The sequence below is a fragment of the Arachis hypogaea genome, chromosome 5 (genome assembly GCF_003086295.3).
Source record: "Arachis hypogaea cultivar Tifrunner chromosome 5, arahy.Tifrunner.gnm2.J5K5, whole genome shotgun sequence".
Taxonomy (NCBI): domain Eukaryota; kingdom Viridiplantae; phylum Streptophyta; class Magnoliopsida; order Fabales; family Fabaceae; genus Arachis; species Arachis hypogaea.
In genome coordinates, this window is record NC_092040.1 from 6437516 (window position 1) to 6456636 (window position 19121).

Here is a 19121-nt window from a genome sequence, read left to right on the forward strand (position 1 = left end):
TCAACAAACAGAATATAAGAACACAAAATTTTGTGTCTCTATCCTTTATATATTGTTCTCGTTGTCCTGTTCTCAAAAACAAACACAGCCTTAATTTCTGATTTTGTGTTCTTTTCATTTTTTCCCTTTTACTTTTCAATTTCTGCTATTTTGGTTTCTGCTTCTAGATTTCTAATTGTTAATGATTCTGTTCTAGATAAAAATAATTTGTTTGTGGTTTATTTCTCTCTTTTGTGATAATATCTTTTGTAGTGATAAAGGTTTCTCTTTATAGGTGTTATGGTATTTGTAGTAGGTTTGAAAAAAATATCCTAAAAAAAGAACTTGTTGTTTATGAAAATTTTTACAAATTTAAAAAGTATTTAAATTTATTTGAACAAAAATATTTTATTGTAGCACAGTATGCCTGAGTAAATTTATAAATAAAAAAGACTTAAATTTGTCTCTATTTCTACTTATAAAATACTTTAGAATTGAATATTGTGTTTTTTTTTTTATCATATTATAGTTCATCATAATAGATATTTATATTCTTTATTAGATATAAATCTTATACTTTTTCAACGATTTGTAAGTATCGTTTGATTTTTTTTTATAATTGAAAGTTTTGTTTCTTCTCTCCAAAAAAAAACAATTTAAATTGTTGGTTTTTTTTTCTCATGGGAATTTGTTGGTTCGTCCTTCTATAACAAGAATTAATATATTTCTATTAGAATTGGAGAATACTTGTGTATGGTTGTCAACTTACGATCGTACATACTCACATATTATTTAGTAAGAGGCCCATTGGGTTTTCTTCTCATATTAGTTTATTGGGTTTTCTGTTTTTGGTCATCCATGTTCTTGGATACATACTCTCTTTGGGCAAAAACCTATTGAGACCAAGTTTAAGGCATTAGAAAGTGATGTGCAAATGGGCCAAATAGGGGTATAATTGAAAGATTACGATAATCAGAACAAGGGAACCGGTTGTTACTGGATGCGGCGGGCTCCTCGGGAATGAAGAAGGAAAGTGGATTGCAGGCTTCACCCACAGGATAGGGGTTGGAACGACATTTCTGGCAGAATTCTGGGGAGTGAAGAATGGCCTCAATGTAGCGTGGACCATGGGCTTCAAGAGAGTGGTGGTGGAAATTGATTTTGCAGCAGTGGTCAGCCTTTTGAATGGAGAAAAGAAACTGGAAAGTCATCCCAATACAAATGTTAGAGAGATAAATGACATGAGAAAGAAAGACTGGAACATATTCTTTGTACAAAATTATAAAAAAGGTAATAGATGTGCAGATTACCTTACAAAAATGAGCTTAAAGATAGAATCAGAGTTTGTTTTTTGGGATATACCTCCCCCTGAGGTAGTGAGAATCTTGAGTGAAGATGATAGAGGGGTTATCTTAACCCGTTTAGTTTGTAATTAGATTTTTTTTTCGTCTGGGCTTTTGCCCCTCTATAATATAAAAAAAGGGATAAAAATGACGCTGTTAAAAAAAGTGAATACGTGCCTAGTGCTCTGAAATTGTGACAAGAAGAAAGAGTGAGAGGAGCAAAAAATATCTACAAAACTAAAAGATTACATCCCATAGAGGCAATGAGAGGGTAAGCATTTCTTCTGTTTTGTAGGTCTTTATGAGCATTCGTGGATTTATCCCATTTTTCATGTTTCGATTTTTAAGAAGTTTCATGATGATTCAAATTTCGATATCTGTCATTTTCTAAAGAAACTTTTGAAGTTAGTCTAATTTTACTTCTTCGAGAAGTATTAGCAAAATGCACCTTAATAAAAAGCTAGGATTCTATTCATCAACTCTTGATCTAATGACAAAACACTCATAATTCAGAAGTTACTTAGGAGGATACTTCAAATATCATGGACGTTTTTACTATTTTCAACTTTACGGACAAAATTAATCCATATGAGGAGAATAATAATGTACAAATAGGTCAAATAAGGATATAATTGAAAAATTATGATAATGAGGAGAAAAATGATTTTAACAAAGAAAATAAACACATGACTAATGTCCTTAAAGTTGTGACAGTAAAAAGGAATGGAAGGAGAAAAAAATACCTACAAAACTAAAAAATTACATTTTATAAAGATAATGAGTGTAAGTATTTCTTCTTCTCTTTTATAAGTCTTTATCTCTCATCCTTATTCTCTCTAATTCTTCTCCACTCTTCTCCAAGTGACACTTGCAGACTTGGTACTATGTGATTTCCGTGGCTTGTCATTAAGTTTCCATCACAACAATTGTTATTGTCACGTGGGAAAAAAAATTTCTGTTTCCAATTATTCATGGATTTCGACGAAACCCATAAAACTGAGAAAAGCATTCACGGCTTCATGCTCATCATGTTTTCTCAATTTTGGTCTTGGCATAGAAGTTTTTCTTTTCGGACCAGGTCCATTCTAGGTTAGTATATCTGTCAAAAAGGCTTTTGCAGCATCAAGCCACCAACTGTTGACCCAAAACATATTCACAATCGTGAAGTTTTGTAAAAGAAAAGAAAATAGTATGAAAATTATTTTTCATTTTGTATCTTTTTTTTTTGTCTATGAAATTGTTTAACAAACCCAACCAAACAATACACAAAAAAATCTTTGTTTTTTATTATTATTATTATTATTATTATTATTATTATTATTATTATTATTATTATTATTATTATTATTCAGTGAGAATTTACTTTCTTTTCTTCTCATATATTGTATCAATTTTCTCTTTACATGCTATCTTCTACCATATATTCATATCTTTCTTGTGAAGCCATAAATACACCAACAGACCGAGTCAACGTAAATGATCACGCAAACCTTTACCTTTCAACTTAATTAGTGTTAGAATGTGATCTGCTAAGAGGCTAGATGAATGTGGTGATCACAATGGGTTCGAAGCTCTAAAGATTATTAAAACCAAAAAAGTTAAAAGGGTGGTTAAGACAAAATGATGGTATTGGAAGCAGGAGGAATGATTAAAAGATAAAATTCAAGAATGTTTAAGAGCCTCTAGCTAAGTGCATGCTATGTATCATGATTCATATAAATAAGGAGGGTGATTAATCTCAATATAAGATGTCATGCATGTTCACGTTTTGGAAAGTAATTGTGGTGGGCTAAGCCAAGTGGCAATAAGTGTGGCACCATCATTATAAGAGGGTCGAAATCAACAGTGAATTAAAAAAAGAAGCACTTTCCTTGTGAGTTGTGATCGTAGCAAATATAAGTAGTAGTGTGAAGCGCATGAATAATGAGCACAGTGACAATTAAGAAAATTCCATTACCTATGAGAAAGGAAAGAGGGTCAATTCTATAATGTTTTTTTAGTTTAGTGTCTAATTTATCTCATTTATATTTTAAAATAAAAATTAAATATTTAAAATTTATTAAATGTTATCAATTTATTTATTTATTTATTTTGATAAATTAAACACCATATTAAGGAGTAAGGACAACACAGTAATCAACAAAACAAATAATCCAAATCACACACATAGAAGGCCCCAACACCATGATGCTATCCATGCCAATCATGGAGACCATTTAATGAATGGAATGAAAGCACATTTGACTTTCTCCAAAGGAAGATTTGACCACCTTACTACTTTCGGTAGAATATCATCGAATATTAAGCATTTAATATCTTCTTTAAATTAAATTACTAACTATAGCACAAACACATAATTTAGGTTTAATTTGATAAAATTTTTATTTTTTAAAAGTTGTAGCATTTTTCTTTGATAAATTAAATTAAAAATTACTTTTAATAAGTATAAACAATAATAAGTGTATTTAGTAAAATGATTTTTAAAATTTAAAAATATTATAATACACAATAATATAAAAATTAAGTTTAAATATTAATTAATGTATAAAATTATATTAAATTTTTTAATTTTGATAAACACAAACTAATTTTAAAAATTTCTTCTTTAGATATTTTCAAAAGCACCATAATTTATAAAAGTTACAAATATAAACACACAAACTTTTTATTTATCAAACACAAAACAAAATATTTATACTTTTAAAAAAATACAAACACCTCTCTACAAAATTTTGCCCAAGTAAACCTTAGTTGATTTCAAAATCACGGATTATCTGCTATGAAACAAAATAATGGTCACTTCAGTCTAATCAGTGATGTGTATTATAAATTATTAATTAGGAGTGGTTCTGAATGTTTTATCCCTGGAGTTTCGGAACAGGGACGTATCATGTCTCCTTGACTCCTTCTCTTTCAGAGCTTCACCGCCATTTATGATTTGAATTCATATATATTATGAACTTGTTTAATAAGTTATGTTTTAAAAGCAACCGTGAAATTATTGATCATCACTTTCTAGTCCCTACCAAATGTAGAAAATGCGTGCTATGTTATGTTTATTCTTTTTTAGAAAAATTTAGAATGAATTAGTGTTGATAATAAGTTAATAACAACACCCCAAAAAGACAAAATTTTGTAATTAGAAAATTTTTAATTGCGGTTTAAAGTTTAAACCCGATGACCTACGAACCATGTACATTTTAACTCTTATGTTTTAGAAGGGCGTAAATTAAATGGACACTAATTTTTAAGAATGGATTTGCATGGCTGTTTATTATTTTTTTTCTGTTTAATGCACAGATCATTATGTTTATGCTCAAATTCAAAATTAATGGAAGAACAAGAGATTTTCACTATCCAATAACAAGTTTTTCCCTCTAATAATAAAAATATAAAAATCACAGATGGTAGTAGTCAGGAAATAACAAATGCAAGTTCTGTATTTTCAGAAGAGGAAGCATATGATATGTTCCACACATAACACATAGGAACAGATACTCGAGCAGAGAGCCTAGGCCCACTTTCCTTACGAAACCAGGACGAAAGAAGGGTAAAACAGTCAATACATAAGCAACCCCACAGTCTCTCATGACGAGAACCACAGGATTTACCGATTCACGTTAACCCCCTTCCTTATCACTACTTTATGGATGTAAATCTGAATTTGCTAACTCATTGCCCGACATCATAATTCATTAAAATACAAGGTTGAGAGGTGATTTGGCTCATACGATTCATGAATGAACAACAAAATTACCCGTAATGATATTAATAAGCTACGTACATAGATGAACTTTTAATGTGAAATTATCTCATAATGTGCTGTTACGATCAATTCAAAAACAAAAATATATAGGCACGTGAAACTATGTTGACGTTGGGCTAATAAGTTATTATGTGGAAAACGAGTCTGAATCCACCAGCGAAAAAGGAAAAAATCGGCACTTTGAATACAAATATTTAGTATAGAAAATCAGAAATTAGAGAATAGAAAATTGCAGTCTAGGTGTTTGTGTTATAGCATTGTGGCAGAGAGACAAGTTCGCAGTTAAACGGCGCTTCCTGTAGCCGTACCACTACCCTACCCTACCACCCCTGCCATAGTGCCATGTGCCAACCAAAACCAACGCACTATAATCATCATCATCATCATCCTTTTACTTAATGTTACAATTTACAAAGATAACGAAAATCAAGGAACTCAAAAATTAAAGCTACCATGCTGGCTGCTGCACCCTGCAACTGTGTTTGATGCTGTTTCCATTTATGCACCTCTAATTATAATAATTAAACAACAATTGAAGGAAGAACCGATCAAAATCGGAGTTGGGGGAAAAATGAACTAGTTAAAACTTAAAAATAGTCATGAGGAAAGAAAGAAAGATTTACCTATATGTATATGCCCCCCATGGCCCGTGATCGGTAAAAGACAACAATCTGAAACGACCCATAGGTACCAAGAAAGAGAAAATTAAGGGGTAGGCCACACCTCACCACTAAATTAGAGAGAGAAAAAAAAAGCTACAGGGAAATTCCCTTTTCCTTTTTTTTTTTTTTTGTTGGGTTGGGTTGAGGCGAAGAATAGCATCCATGATTGGAGGACAAGAATGAAGTTCAATCAAAGATACCTTGGATTTGGAACATTATGGAATTGAATGTTGGGAAGAAAGAGAGCATTAGTATATACTGAAGAATCAATAATCAGGCATGAGCTGACTGATTTTGCCTTCATCGAGAGCCATCTTGTGCTCCGTGACTTTCAACCATATGCAAACCCCAGTGAAGCTGAGGACGAGACTGGCAAGGCCACTCCCGAGCCCGATCCCAACAATGGCCAAAACAGAGAGGCCCCTGGTCTTGATGGGCGGAAGAGGGTAGCCGTAGAGATCCTTGTTCCCCAAGAAGGAGGTAGCGTTGAAGCGGGGCAGAGTGCCGGTCCGGTTGGACAAAGAAGGCGGTATGGGTCCGGAAAGCCTGTTATTAGAGACATCAAAGGTGGAGAGCCTGACGAGGAGGCCCAATTGCTGGGGAATGGGACCAGTGAGAAGGTTATCATGGAGGTCAATGACGTTGAGGTAGGCGCACATTGTGAGCTGTGGCGGGATCTGGCCCTGGAGTTGGTTAGAAGAGAGGTTGAGGACGGCGAGGTTGACGAGGGACTGGATGTCGGGAGGGATGGGTCCGGTGAGGGCGTTGGAGGAGAGGTCGAGTGATTGGAGGTAGGTACAGTTGGAGAGGAAGGGAGAGATGGTTCCTCTGAGAGAGAGGTTGTTGAGGGAGAGCCTCAAGATGCGGCCGTTGTTGCAGGTTGCCCCTTGCAGGTTGGATAGTGAGTCGTTGCAGGGTTTTTCCAGATTCTTTTCTATCCAATTCTGTAGGGACCTGTTTGGATCCTCTAACGACTTCGCTAGGTGCCTCAGGCACGCCTCGTCGTTTGGATCTGACTCGCAGCTTCTCATCATCACTGCTAGTGCCACCAACACCACCGCCGCCCCGAATGCTACATCCATCTACCCCTCCGCCACTTCCAGTCAACGGGGCCAAATTTCTTTTTAATTAAGTAAGGTGGTTTGTGAGAGTAGTAAAGCAGTTGGCCAAATTTGGTTAGGGAGAGGAGAGGGAGAGGAAGAAGGGTCGCGCATGCGGAACATATGAAAGTAAGTAATGAGTTGAGCGGAAGTGAAAACGAGCTGGCTGGGTGTGGGGACTCGGGACTCTCCATTTGGACTCGCCTGCAAATGTGACAGCGACATTACACCCAAGGATATTCTTGTCTTTTTACTCCCTCACGTTCGATTTCAAATTACCTTTACTTTTCCATTTATTAATTCTATAGTATACTAATCACCAAGATTCATTGCTTCGGCTGTGGTTGACTTGCCTTCTATGAGTCGACCCGTGCATTATCTGTGTGACCGTATAATTCGCAGGATTCCTATGATTAGGCCTGCTCTGATCATCAATCAATGGCAAAAAACACCAATAATAACAATCTGCATCTGCCACTTTCCGCGCTTTCACTCCCAAATCAATCACTTCTTTACAGCCCAACAACCAAAATGAGAGAAAAAACTAAAAAGGGCCAACGAAGCTCATTCAAAACGTAGCCTAAGAATGACTATTATTCTCTCAACAAAACCAACTGGAACATTAGATATACACTAAATTCACGTACATACCATTCATTTATAATTAATAGAATATAAACAATGGCCGTTGGATATTTATTTGTGCTTGGGGGTATATAACTGAGGCGGGCCAAGGTGAAATCCGCGTAGCATCTTGATGTACTGAACAAGAATAATGATAGTGGGAGAGAGAGAGAGAGAGATGGCACATGCTCATGCTCATGGATGCCTTAAGGACACAACTCCTACACCACCATCTATCAAAATCACAATACTAAGTTACTAACAGCTCCTCTGATTTTTCAAGTTTGATATGAAAAGTTTTAATATTATTTAAAAATTATTAGTTTATATTTTTAAAATATTAAATTTAATTTAATATATTTTGATTTTGTTTATTCGGTTATTAAATTGAATTTTATATTTATGGAATTAAAATTTTTTATTTTAATTTAATAAAAAGTTATAAATACCTCATACATTATTGTAGTTGAGATTGAGAAATTAAAGGTGTAAAATTTTTTTTTTAGGTTTTACGATGAAACTATAAGTTATAAATATTCAATTTGGTTTAAATTTCGGAATATGTTTTTTTTTTGTATTTTGGATGAGTTCACCGCACCATAGATCTGTATAAAAAGACTATGCTATTTAAGTTATAGCTCATTGAAAAAAATCTCTTTTTTGTTTCATAAAAAAATTAGATAAAAAATTGAACAATTCTCTCTATATTTAATTACAACCTATTTTTTATTCTTAATTTTAATTTATTTTTTTATTTCAATTTTTATCTTTATGTTAATCATTAATTTTTTTTAGAAATAAATCTTCTCAATTTTTTTAATTAAAAACATAAAATGTGATGTATAATTTTTTAATAATTATTTTTTATTTTTTTATCCTACCTATAAAATATATAATAAAAATTATATTTTACTCTTTTAAATGAAACAAAAAATTGAAAAGATCCCTTCCTTTTTTTTTTCTTACCAGGACATTTCATGTACAAATAATGCCTCTCACTCTTATCATTATCTGCTTCAAACTGATACATATGTCATATCTAAAATATTTGTTGTAAAAGAATTTATAGAAAATTATATATAAATTCACTCCAAGAAAATCATCAAAGATGATGCCCAACTCATTAGTCAATCCGTACAAACCCCCCACCCACAAAAACAATAAAAACCCCCAAAAAAGCAAGATCGTAATTTTAAAATTTCCGGCGTCCCTTTGAAAATCAATTGGGAAGTGGCTATGGGCAAGATCTAATAGAAGCGTGTACACTGCACGTCGAAGAATGGGAACAATAGATTTTTGTTTGTGTTGCAGTTTGCAGCCTCCATGAGAGATTGCGGATCGGGAATTGGTCCCTCTTTTGTAGAAATATGATAAAAATTAGAATAAACACTTGGTCTGTAGTAAACCTAAATTTTATATTGGAATAATTACTTTTGTAAGATAGATGAGTCTGTTTTTAATAAAATTTTCAATATATATGCGGCGGATAAATATAATTTTAATTAAAATTTTAAAATTTTTTATTATAAAAGAATTAAAAATTATTATAAAATAAATTAATTTTATAAATGAAATAATTTATCTAAAATATTAAAAATTTATTAAAGACTAAAGTATTTGAGCTAAAATTTTACTTTACTCTAAAAACTATACATGATTAAAAAAAAGGGTAAAAACTAAAGGTGAAATAAATGTGTGACTTTCCGTAGAATCAAGGTGAATTTCCTTTTTGCAACTCTTGCTTATTCTCTATGGTCAACTAGTTGAACATTAATTTATTTTTGCGCGAAATTCGCGGCATGAATAACACCCTAGCAGTTATGTTTTTTTATGAATTATTTGAACAAGTGCATTGATTTACAAGTTCCAAAAGACGTGCATCGTAAATAAATTGTTACTTACGGCACCTGATTTCCAGCATCTGAAAAAGGAGGAGGTGTTTAGGGACCAAGTAACTAAATTGCTTCATTTTCAACTTTGTTTGGATTGAATTGGGCTTTAGTAACGAGAACAGTGGTCCCATCCCTTTTGGGCCCTTATGTATGTGCCCCAACAAGACATAGTGTTGGAGCCACGGGTAACTTGTGGAAGTAGAACCGAGATGTTGTGTTTCACTCACGTCACGTGTGGTTGAGAAATACCGATCGAATACGGGCCTTATGATCAAAAGATTAGTATCTGAGGCCCTGTAATCTCATGGACCTAATATGGGTCCCACAATAATCTTATTCTTGTCATTTGAGTTTGATGGATCACATCTTGGTTTTGGTTTATGCGATAATGCGAGACAATTAGATATTTTCAACTTTGTCCGTCATAGACTCATAGTGCGGGATGTGACCTATGCTTAACTAACAAGAAACAGCATATCAATCAAATTTTAATTCTTTGTTTTTGTTTGGTAGGTAAGCTGACTGTAAACATCATTTTCCTTTCATTTTTAAAAAAAGATATATACTCATATACACGTGTATATGTCAGAAATTATTTTTTTATATGAAAAAATAAGTGGTGTATTTATTTAATATTCACATTTGGGATGATTTCCATAAAGATGTGTATCGTCGACATGAACCAAAGACTTATAGGCTGTGTTTGTTTATAGAGATAAGACACTGAAAACAAAGATACAAAGACAAAATTGTGTTTGATAAAAGAGACATAGACAGAGACAATGTGTCCAAAAACACTGAATTAATGTATTTTATGTTCATCCTGACAGGAAGGACACGGAAATACTAACAAAAGACACAACTTATTTTTCATTTTTTCTTTCATTATTCTTGTTAGTTTTTCATAATTATATTTTTTATTATTATATTTTTCATCTCAAATTTTTTGAATGAAAAAAATGAAAATAAATTGGATTTTCATAATTTGTTCTAGTTTATCACCAAACAGAATACAAGAACAAAATTTTGTGTCTCTATCCATCAATGTCTTATCTTATCCCGTTCTCCGTGTCTTGTTCTATTCTCAAAAACAAACGCAACCATAATGTTGAAATGCTCTAATGCATGAATTAAAATTCTGGAATATCTGATGAAGTATCTTGATACTGTCTATCTCTTTAATTTCATTATATAGGAGTCATATTTCTATTTGGACAAACGAATCAAGCATCTTCCGAACCATTATCATGCACAACATTGGCAAAGTTTGGTAGGTTTCTTTTTCGATTTTTACTTTGTCAACCAAGTCTTACGGTAACTGATGGTGTAGTTGAAGCTGGACTGGACTTCCATAATTATAAATTTCACCTTTAGGGATGGGTCGGTTTCAACCAATGGCCTTATAGCATTCGCAACTATGTTTGAGTCTAATTTGGAATGATCATCTAAAATCGTTCCCATGGTGTACGTGTGCCTCCCATTGTATCTCCTTATCTCCAAACAATCTTTCTTCCGAATCAAGCTAGCTCGAATAAGGAAGTCGCATCCATGGCCATACGCCTTGCATTTCGCATAGAATATCTATGGTTCGAACTCATACACAGTGTCATCAACTCTTCTAAACGTCTAGAGATCATGTAACTCCTAATTGTCGCGACCATTGACTGTATAGAATTGTATTCCATCTTGATCCTAAACTCACCGTCCTTAGAAATAGCAACACTTACAGAAAAAATAAATGATCACTCATCAATCTATCAAAAATATAAATTAAGAAAATATATTACTCACTCCTCACGTACCTATGTTTGCATATTCAGGAAATTCCGGTACATGCATGGCGTCAAGATCCAAGCTACGCATAAAAGGTGAAACATCGAAAGGTTGACTGACTGCGCGTGGAACCTTCCACGACTGCCTCACTTGGCCTGTCACCATCCTCATCCTTGTCACCGGCTTCGTAGTTAGCTTCGAAGTCTTCTTTGCTATCATTATTCTTTCCTTCGTATACATCAGCTCTATCATCTTTCATATCTGAGTCATGTTAAATCTCGTCGCCAGCTATATATTCAAACTCAACATACAACTTAACCTGTGGCGGTTGCATTTAAGTTTTCTAATGAATATAAAACATGTGCTACATACTTGCTTCGTTAATGATGGACATAATATCAAATTGTATTAGGCCGTCAAATACTATAGCAGAATTTCTGCACAGAATATTGCTCACCTTCTTTAATATTAGAGATGGCAATTTTTTCCTGCAGGGCGGGTATCCGCGGAAATTTACTCGTCGAGGAGCAGATATGGGGGCGTTTTTTTCCGTGGGTGGCGGGTACGAGTGCCCGTCTAATAAATGGGGCGGGGGCAGGGGAAGAGGTATCCGCCCGTTGGGTACCGGTATAATACCTGCAAATATAAAATTACATGTATACCCTTATATATATATATATCTCAGCCTCACTTCCTCACACAGGAGATTCACTATCTCCTTCACCCAGCTACCTCACCTAGTCACCTCCTTCTTCCTCTACCTCCAACTGCTGGTTCTCATCTCCAACAACAGTGTCGTCGCTGTCTTCCTCCTGCCTTGTCACCTCGCCAACCACTCCAAGGTTCTTTGCGTCTCTTCCGCTCACAAGCCTTATCGTTGGTCACTGCCACCCTCACTTATTCACACTGCAAATCACCGCCCTCTCACTCACTGTCGCCCCCTCATCATCGTTGTGTTCTGCACCGCGTTCGTTCAACAGCGTCGCCACCTTCTGCTCCATGCTTGTTCATCATCAACGTAGTCTCCTAATCGGACTTCCTCGTTGTTGTCGCCTTCAGGAAAATCATCACCGCCACCAGCAGCGTCGTCACTGCCTCCAACAGCCTCTTTGCCGCTCATCGTCGCTGCCTCCTACAGCCTCGTCGTGGTCGTTGCATCAATAAGTCCCTTTCTCTCATTAGTTTTTTTTGTTTTTTTTTCAACATTTAGGATTTAGAATTTGTTCAATGTTTGAAATTGTTTAAAATTTTTAATCTCTTGAGTTTGCATTTTTATTTGTGCAATTGTTATTGAATTTTTATTGAAAATTTAGAATTTGTTCAATTATTAATTTTCTATGATTGAAATTGTTTAAAACTGTTAATTTATTGAATTTGAATCTTTGTTTGTACAATTATTGTTAATTTTTTTGAATTTGGATCTTTGTTTGTACAATTGTAGTGAATTTGAATCTTTATTTGTACAATTTGTAAAATCTGCGGATATCCGTGGATATCCAGGTCCCCTGTGAATATGAGGTCCCCGTTACCCTTGGTGGGGACGGGGCAGGGACGGGAGGTGGAGGACATGTCCCCGCTTCCATGGGAATCCGTTACCATCCTTATTTAAGATATCAGTCTCTATGCTTTGATAGGACCGTACTCAGTGGCGGAACCAGAAATTTTATAAGAGGGGGGCCAATTAAATATAAAATATAACAAAAAATTAACAAAATATGATTTGTAGCATATATATCAAAAAAGTAATTATATTATATAAAAGTCAATGTTCAACTACATACTAAAACTTTATGGTCCAAACTTTATGTATGCTCTACGAATTTCATCTTGTTGATTGATAGGATAATTCCAAATTTGCGGACGCTTTCCGGGATCACGCATCAATGTATCAATATTAACTTGATCTATTTCAGTCCTTGCTATTTTGGAAGCAGGGGGTTGAATATCTTACTCAACAAGTTGTGTCACAGGTTGTTCAATAATATTTTGAACATTACTCAAAGAATCTGAAGCTGAATTTTGTTCATCATATATTCTCTCTTTTCTCTTGAAAAATGAGTGAATTGTTTTCATCTTTGACATTTTTAACTTAACTTGAACTATCTAACAAAAAAAAAACAAAAATAATTGCATATATATTATTTTCTTAAAAAAAATATTAAACCTATTGAGCAATAACAAATAATTTTAGAAACACAAATATATAATAACCAAAAATAAAGTTATTGATTTACCTGATTATTTTTTGTTCCAAGTCTCACAAAAAAATAATTCTATTGAGTTTTGTCCTCACTTCAATCTTTGAACACTGTCCATTATAAAAAAAAATAAATTAATTATTTTAAATAAATAATGTAAATAATACTTGACATTGTCATTAACTTAAAAAAAATTGAAATATACCTCTTTGAATCTTTGTTGTGCATTCAATGGTTAATATTTTGTTGTTCACTTCTCTTCAATGGTTTTTCTTCATATGTCTTGTTTTGGTATGGAAAGAAAATTAAAATGAGAAGAGTAGAAGACCAAAAGTTTGGGAATCACTAAAAGAGAGAGAAAAGTGACGCTATGTCTATGATAGTTTGAAATAAATATTTGAAAAATGTACTAGGATTACTTTAATTAATAGTATGGGCTTGGGCTAGTATAATAGAACCATTTTTATTAATTATTAGAATGAGCTATTTGTTAACAAGAACAACAATAATTCAAATATCCAATACATAGTGCAGTTTTTAGTTATTTTAATTTATAAAATTTTGTAACTTATATTTTTTTTAATATTATATATAAAAAATTTAATATTATTAATTATTACTATTTACTATTTTTTTTAAAAAAATTTGGGGGGGACCATGGCCACCTTAGGTCCCCCCGTGGATCCGCCACTGACCGTACTGTAACTTTGCAAATGTCATAGTGCATGAAATCACAGACAAAAATAGATTTTTATATACAAAACTCACACCCTCATGTATGTGCATTTCATATAATCTCACTGTTATAATACACAAGTATATTTGCAATATCCTTCATTGCACCACCAACACTAAAACAAATCTTCTCAAAATGAAGTAAAATAATAACGAACTTTGTATTTATAGGCAGAATTTTCGAATAACTCAGGAATCCCTCACACATGCAGGTCATGAATTGAACATCCAATCAGTACGTACGTGTCATATGTCAACCATGCAACCTGCGTGTTGAAGTACGCCACCTGCATGTTGTAGCACGTATCCTGTGTGCTGGCTTAACACGCTACCTGCATGTTAGGTCTGCTCCTCTTGCAGCGTTCACTCATCTACAATTATACATAATTAGTCCATTTTCAACATACAAAAAAAAAAAAACATCCAACTTTTTCATACGTTAAAAAATGAGTCTATGGATACCAACACTTTTTTTTTTCTTCATAAAAAATAACAGACTAAAAGTAGATATAAAATTAAAGAAATATATAAATAAAGTGCAATAGTCGAAATTGGAGGATTATATAAAAAAACACAATAAATCCTTTTACTATGCAATAAACAAAGGAAATTAAATGAATAGTTTTATTTTTTTACTTGATGTTAAATATAATTTTTTATCATATATTTTTAAGTAAGATTAAGACAAATATGTGAAAAATAATTTATATCGTAAAAAATCATATTTAACAACATTAATTAAAAAAAAGATTATCACATGATGAAATTACCAAGACATTGGATAATATGTTTAGCTTATCATCATAAATCAGTTTTAATTTGCATGTTAAAAGTAAGTTTAGTTATTTTATTAGTCTTCATAATTTTATCAAATTTGTAGTTAAATCTTTATATTTTGTTTTAATTGAATTTTTATATTATTTTTAATTTTGTAATTATTACTTTGTTAGTATAAAAAATGTTAAAATTAACGAAATATTTTTCTATAAATTAAAAGTACTCACAATTAAGAACTTAATTAGATTTTTGATCGTATATTTCTTTAGAAAAATATTTCATTAATTTTAACGCTTTTGACACATACAAAAGGACCTAATTACAAAATTAAAAGTAGTATAAAGATTCAAGTAAAAAAAGAAATAAAAAGATCTAATTACAAATTTAATAAAACTATAAAAACTAACAGAGTAATTAAACCTAAAAAAGTATTTTTTTGTATGTTCATATAATTTAGAAGAATGCTAAAAAATCATAAGAATTTATTATTTTTTACCATCAATTTTAGTCATCAACACAATTCTTTTAGTTTAGTAATTCAATAAATATTTTAACTCACACTTTTAAATATGATGATTAATCAATGATAAAAAATAATAATTTTAATGATCCTCTAACATTTTTTTATATTTTATTATTATACCAATAATATTCTAATAGCATATTCCTTGTCACAGACGATCAACTTTATTTTATTTATTCCAAAGGAGAAAGAGAGAGTTAATCATCTTCCTCCAATATAATACTGAATGTTTTAGGGAAAAAAATGTGAGAATTTTGTCTCTCTATTTAGATGCTAACTTTCACATGGTTTTCTCCCTGAGTGTTTCTCATAATTAAGAAGACTAAAAAGCAACATTTCACTTACGCATTCAGCAACAGACACCCAGACATTTTCTGTGTAGCACCATAATTCTATAGACATAAAGGACATGCATAAGGAGGTTAATTAGGGTTTTGTAGTTGGAGGACAAAGTCACATTCTGATGTACATATTTGAGAATGAAAAATTATGCATCTAATTGATTCCTGAATAGGACATTGGCAGCAAAATTTTGGACAAAATCTTTTTGGGTGATTTTACCTGAATTAGAGATGTTGATTTGTTGATAAAGTATAGACACACAATATATATAATCCCATTGATTAAAGCCATGCAGCACGGGAGAATGTCCATAGTGCGTAATATAGTTGCTAAAATCATGCCTACCAAAATAGTTTTCCTGTCATATATTCTTGTTCTATTGAACCCTAGTGTATCGCATATTTTGGAAGAATGTTATAAACACTATTTTTATATATATTTTTGTCTATATTTTCTATTTCTAGTATTAAAAGCGATTGAGAGAAAGTGATAAAACATAAAAAGATTTATCTTTTATACTATAAAAAAATATATAAAAAGGTCGAAAAAATTATACAAGTATAATTTTTTTTAATTTTAATTGGCGTGCATTTTTTTATATTTTTTATACAATCTTTTTTAATTGAGAAAGTTTAGGGGACTAGCAATTTTTGTATTTTGTGGCCAACACTTAACCATTTAAAGAAAAGTAAGTGATCTCCCACCATTAAAAACACTATTGATGGCCAATTGAGATTACAAAACACAAAAATTGTTAGCTCCTAGCACTCTTCTTTATAATTATACAAAAGATAAAATTTTTATCCCTTCTAATTTTTTGATCAATTAAAATATCAATATATATAATTTCTCTTACAGATTTTATATATGTGGTTGAGAATTTAGATTTTGGTAGCTACATAGTCAAGTTAATAGTCAAATTAGTCATTGAAAGATAAGACATTATTTAAATTTTTTCCTGAATTTTTTTTTAATCAAATTGGTCCTTTAAAGATTACGAATTAATCATAAACGTTAATTGATAACATATATAATACCTAATACATCTAATTGGATATTGACCAAATATATATTTATGAAAATTTATTAATTTAGTTATTTTTCTCAATTACAAAAATCATATTCCCAATATAACCTAGTGACTAAATTGATAGATTTTCATAAACATATTTAGTTAACGTCTAATTGAACATGTTATGTGTCATGTATGCCATCAATTAATATTTAACATCATTAATCGTTACGAAAATTGTGAATGGAGTAACTGAAGGATATATATAATTAATTCGTAATCTTTAAAAGATCAATTTGATTGAAAAAATCTTTCAAAGACAAATTAAAAAAATACCTTATCTTTTAAAGACTAATTTAACTATTAACCTCTTTTTTTTTGGTGTAGTAAACGGGGCCTAAGCCCAGGAAAAAGATTACACACTAACTATACGAGGTAGAGATGCTCCTTATTCATCATCTACTAGTAACTGGACTACTTCTATAGGAAGAGTGTCCCAAAAGTGGAGACCTAATTCTAAATTTACACTTTTTCGTGTTAGGCAATCGGCACATCGGTTGCCTTCTCTAAAAATATTCACAAAATGGATATTTAAATTCTTATCTTTCCATCTGTTGATGTCTCTGATTAAGCCATTTGGACGATTATTGAGGTTTCTTTTGCTATTGAGCACCTCTATCACTGCTTTTGAGTCATATTCTACAATAATATTCTTTATTCCCATTATCGTAGCTATTTCAAGTCCCTATTTGATTCCCCAAATCTCAGTGTTGAAGGCTGAGCATCTTCCAATATGATAAGAAAAACCAGCAACCCACTTGCCAGCCTCATTTCTTATGAGCCCTCCACACCTGCTTGTTTGGTACTTCCCTTCATAGCACCATCTGTATTAAAAGTCACCCAACCTTATGGTGGATAATTCTATTTAATATTTATCACTTTCTTTCTTTTGAAATACTATTTCTTCTGGCTGTACTCAAAAGCCTCCCTCATGCCTCATATCATTGACACTTTTTAAAACTTCCATATGTGAGTTCAGAGGTCTTCTACAGCCCACTTAGTTAACCTCTACCTAGCCATATTCTCATGCCGTTCATATTGGGCCGTTTAGTTAAGATTTTGGAAGATATACTTTTTCATAAACAACGAGAGAATGGGATAGAGCGAAAATCCAAAGGAGTTTCCCCCCAGTTGTAGCAGAAAAAATACTCCAAACTCCAGTAAGCAAGCTCTCTAAGGAGGACAGATTATTGTGGCCCTTCAGGAAGGATGGAGAATTCACAACCAAAACAGGGTACTATGCGGCAAAAAAAGAAGAAGACGAAAGAAGTCACTACTATAGCCCATCATCAAGCTCAGTGTTCGAAGAACTATGGGAAGGGATTTGGAACATAAAGGCACCCCAAAAAATCAAAATGTTCCTGTGGAAGGTCGCACACAACATCATACCGGTAAGGGCAAATTTAAAAAAAAAGAGATTATTGACAAATAATGTTTGCCCGATCTGTGCGCAAGAGGAAGAGACCAGAGAACATACTCTCCTGCTCTGCGATTGGACTAGAGCAGTGTGGTTTGGCTCACAGTCACAATGCACGCCAACAAACCAAAACGTCAGATCAGTGGGACAATGGCTACAACAAATGTACATAAAGTGTAAAGAAGCCAACAGAACGGAAGCGGACCAGAATTGGAGTAGAATTGGCATCACTATGTGGACAATTTGGAAGGCTAGAAACAACTATGTGTACAACAACATAGAGCCTAACCCAGAGTCTACCATCAATCATGCAAGAATAATAGAGAAAGAATACAATAGCCTAATAAAAGAAAACATCTCCAAAGTCAGAGAAGACAACAAAGGGAGATCATTACCTGTCATTTGGAGACCTCCTCCTCAGAGCTGGTTCAAGGTAAATTCTGATGCTGCTTTTTCCATTGGAACTAAGTCAGGGGCAACAGCTTCAGTGATCAGAGACCATACAGAAAAACTCCTGGGGGGATCTACAACAGTGATTCAAGCAAACTCAATCCTATCAGCAGAGGCACAAGCATTAAGGGAAGCTGTAATTCTAGTGGAAAATTTAAATATTCAAAGAGCCATCATTGAAACAGATAGTCTGCAGATTGTTCAGACTCTCAAGTCAGGGGATACAATTTGAGAAATAGACCCAATCATTCAAGACATAATTTCTATTCAAAAAAGACTCTCAAACTGTGGCTTCACCTGGACCCCTCGAGAAAGAAACAGACTGGCTCATTCACTAGCAGCTCTGAAACTCAAAAATCAACTTCCTGCTATTTGGCCAACAACTCCCCCGCCTCAAATTGCAGACATCATCAGAAGAGAAAGAATTGGACTGCTTCTCCAAAATTCTCACCATCAAACCTGAATGCA

General features: G+C 32.8%; 2 protein-coding genes and 1 long non-coding RNA gene across 5 annotated transcripts; 1 reads left to right on the top strand and 2 right to left on the bottom strand.

Moving 5' to 3' along the window:
- Positions 1 to 5267: 5267 nt before the first annotated feature.
- Positions 5268 to 7637, bottom strand: LOC112800462 (receptor-like protein 44). Of its 3 annotated transcripts, XM_025842749.3 has the most exons (3): positions 5951 to 7308; positions 5712 to 5759; positions 5268 to 5596 (listed from the first exon to the last, which is right to left on the bottom strand). In XM_025842749.3, exon 1 carries the CDS (start codon positions 6830 to 6832, stop codon positions 6017 to 6019), a length of 816 nt encoding a protein of 271 aa, XP_025698534.1. In that variant the 5' UTR covers positions 6833 to 7308; the 3' UTR covers positions 5268 to 5596; positions 5712 to 5759; positions 5951 to 6016. The 3 variants fall into 3 exon arrangements, with proteins under 3 accessions (XP_025698534.1, XP_025698532.1, XP_025698533.1); XM_025842747.3 differs by having other exon boundaries at positions 5712 to 7637; XM_025842748.3 differs by having other exon boundaries at positions 5268 to 5759.
- Positions 7638 to 12834: 5197 nt separating this feature from the next.
- LOC140184549 (uncharacterized) lies at positions 12835 to 13704 on the bottom strand. The gene is made up of 2 exons (XR_011881614.1): positions 13543 to 13704; positions 12835 to 13447 (listed from the first exon to the last, which is right to left on the bottom strand). It is a non-coding gene; the product is annotated as an uncharacterized lncRNA (long non-coding RNA).
- A 4662-nt stretch (positions 13705 to 18366) lies between these two features.
- On the top strand, positions 18367 to 18885 carry LOC112803188 (uncharacterized). The gene has a single exon (XM_025846700.1). It carries the CDS (start codon positions 18367 to 18369, stop codon positions 18883 to 18885), a length of 519 nt encoding a protein of 172 aa, XP_025702485.1.
- Positions 18886 to 19121: the final 236 nt, after the last annotated feature.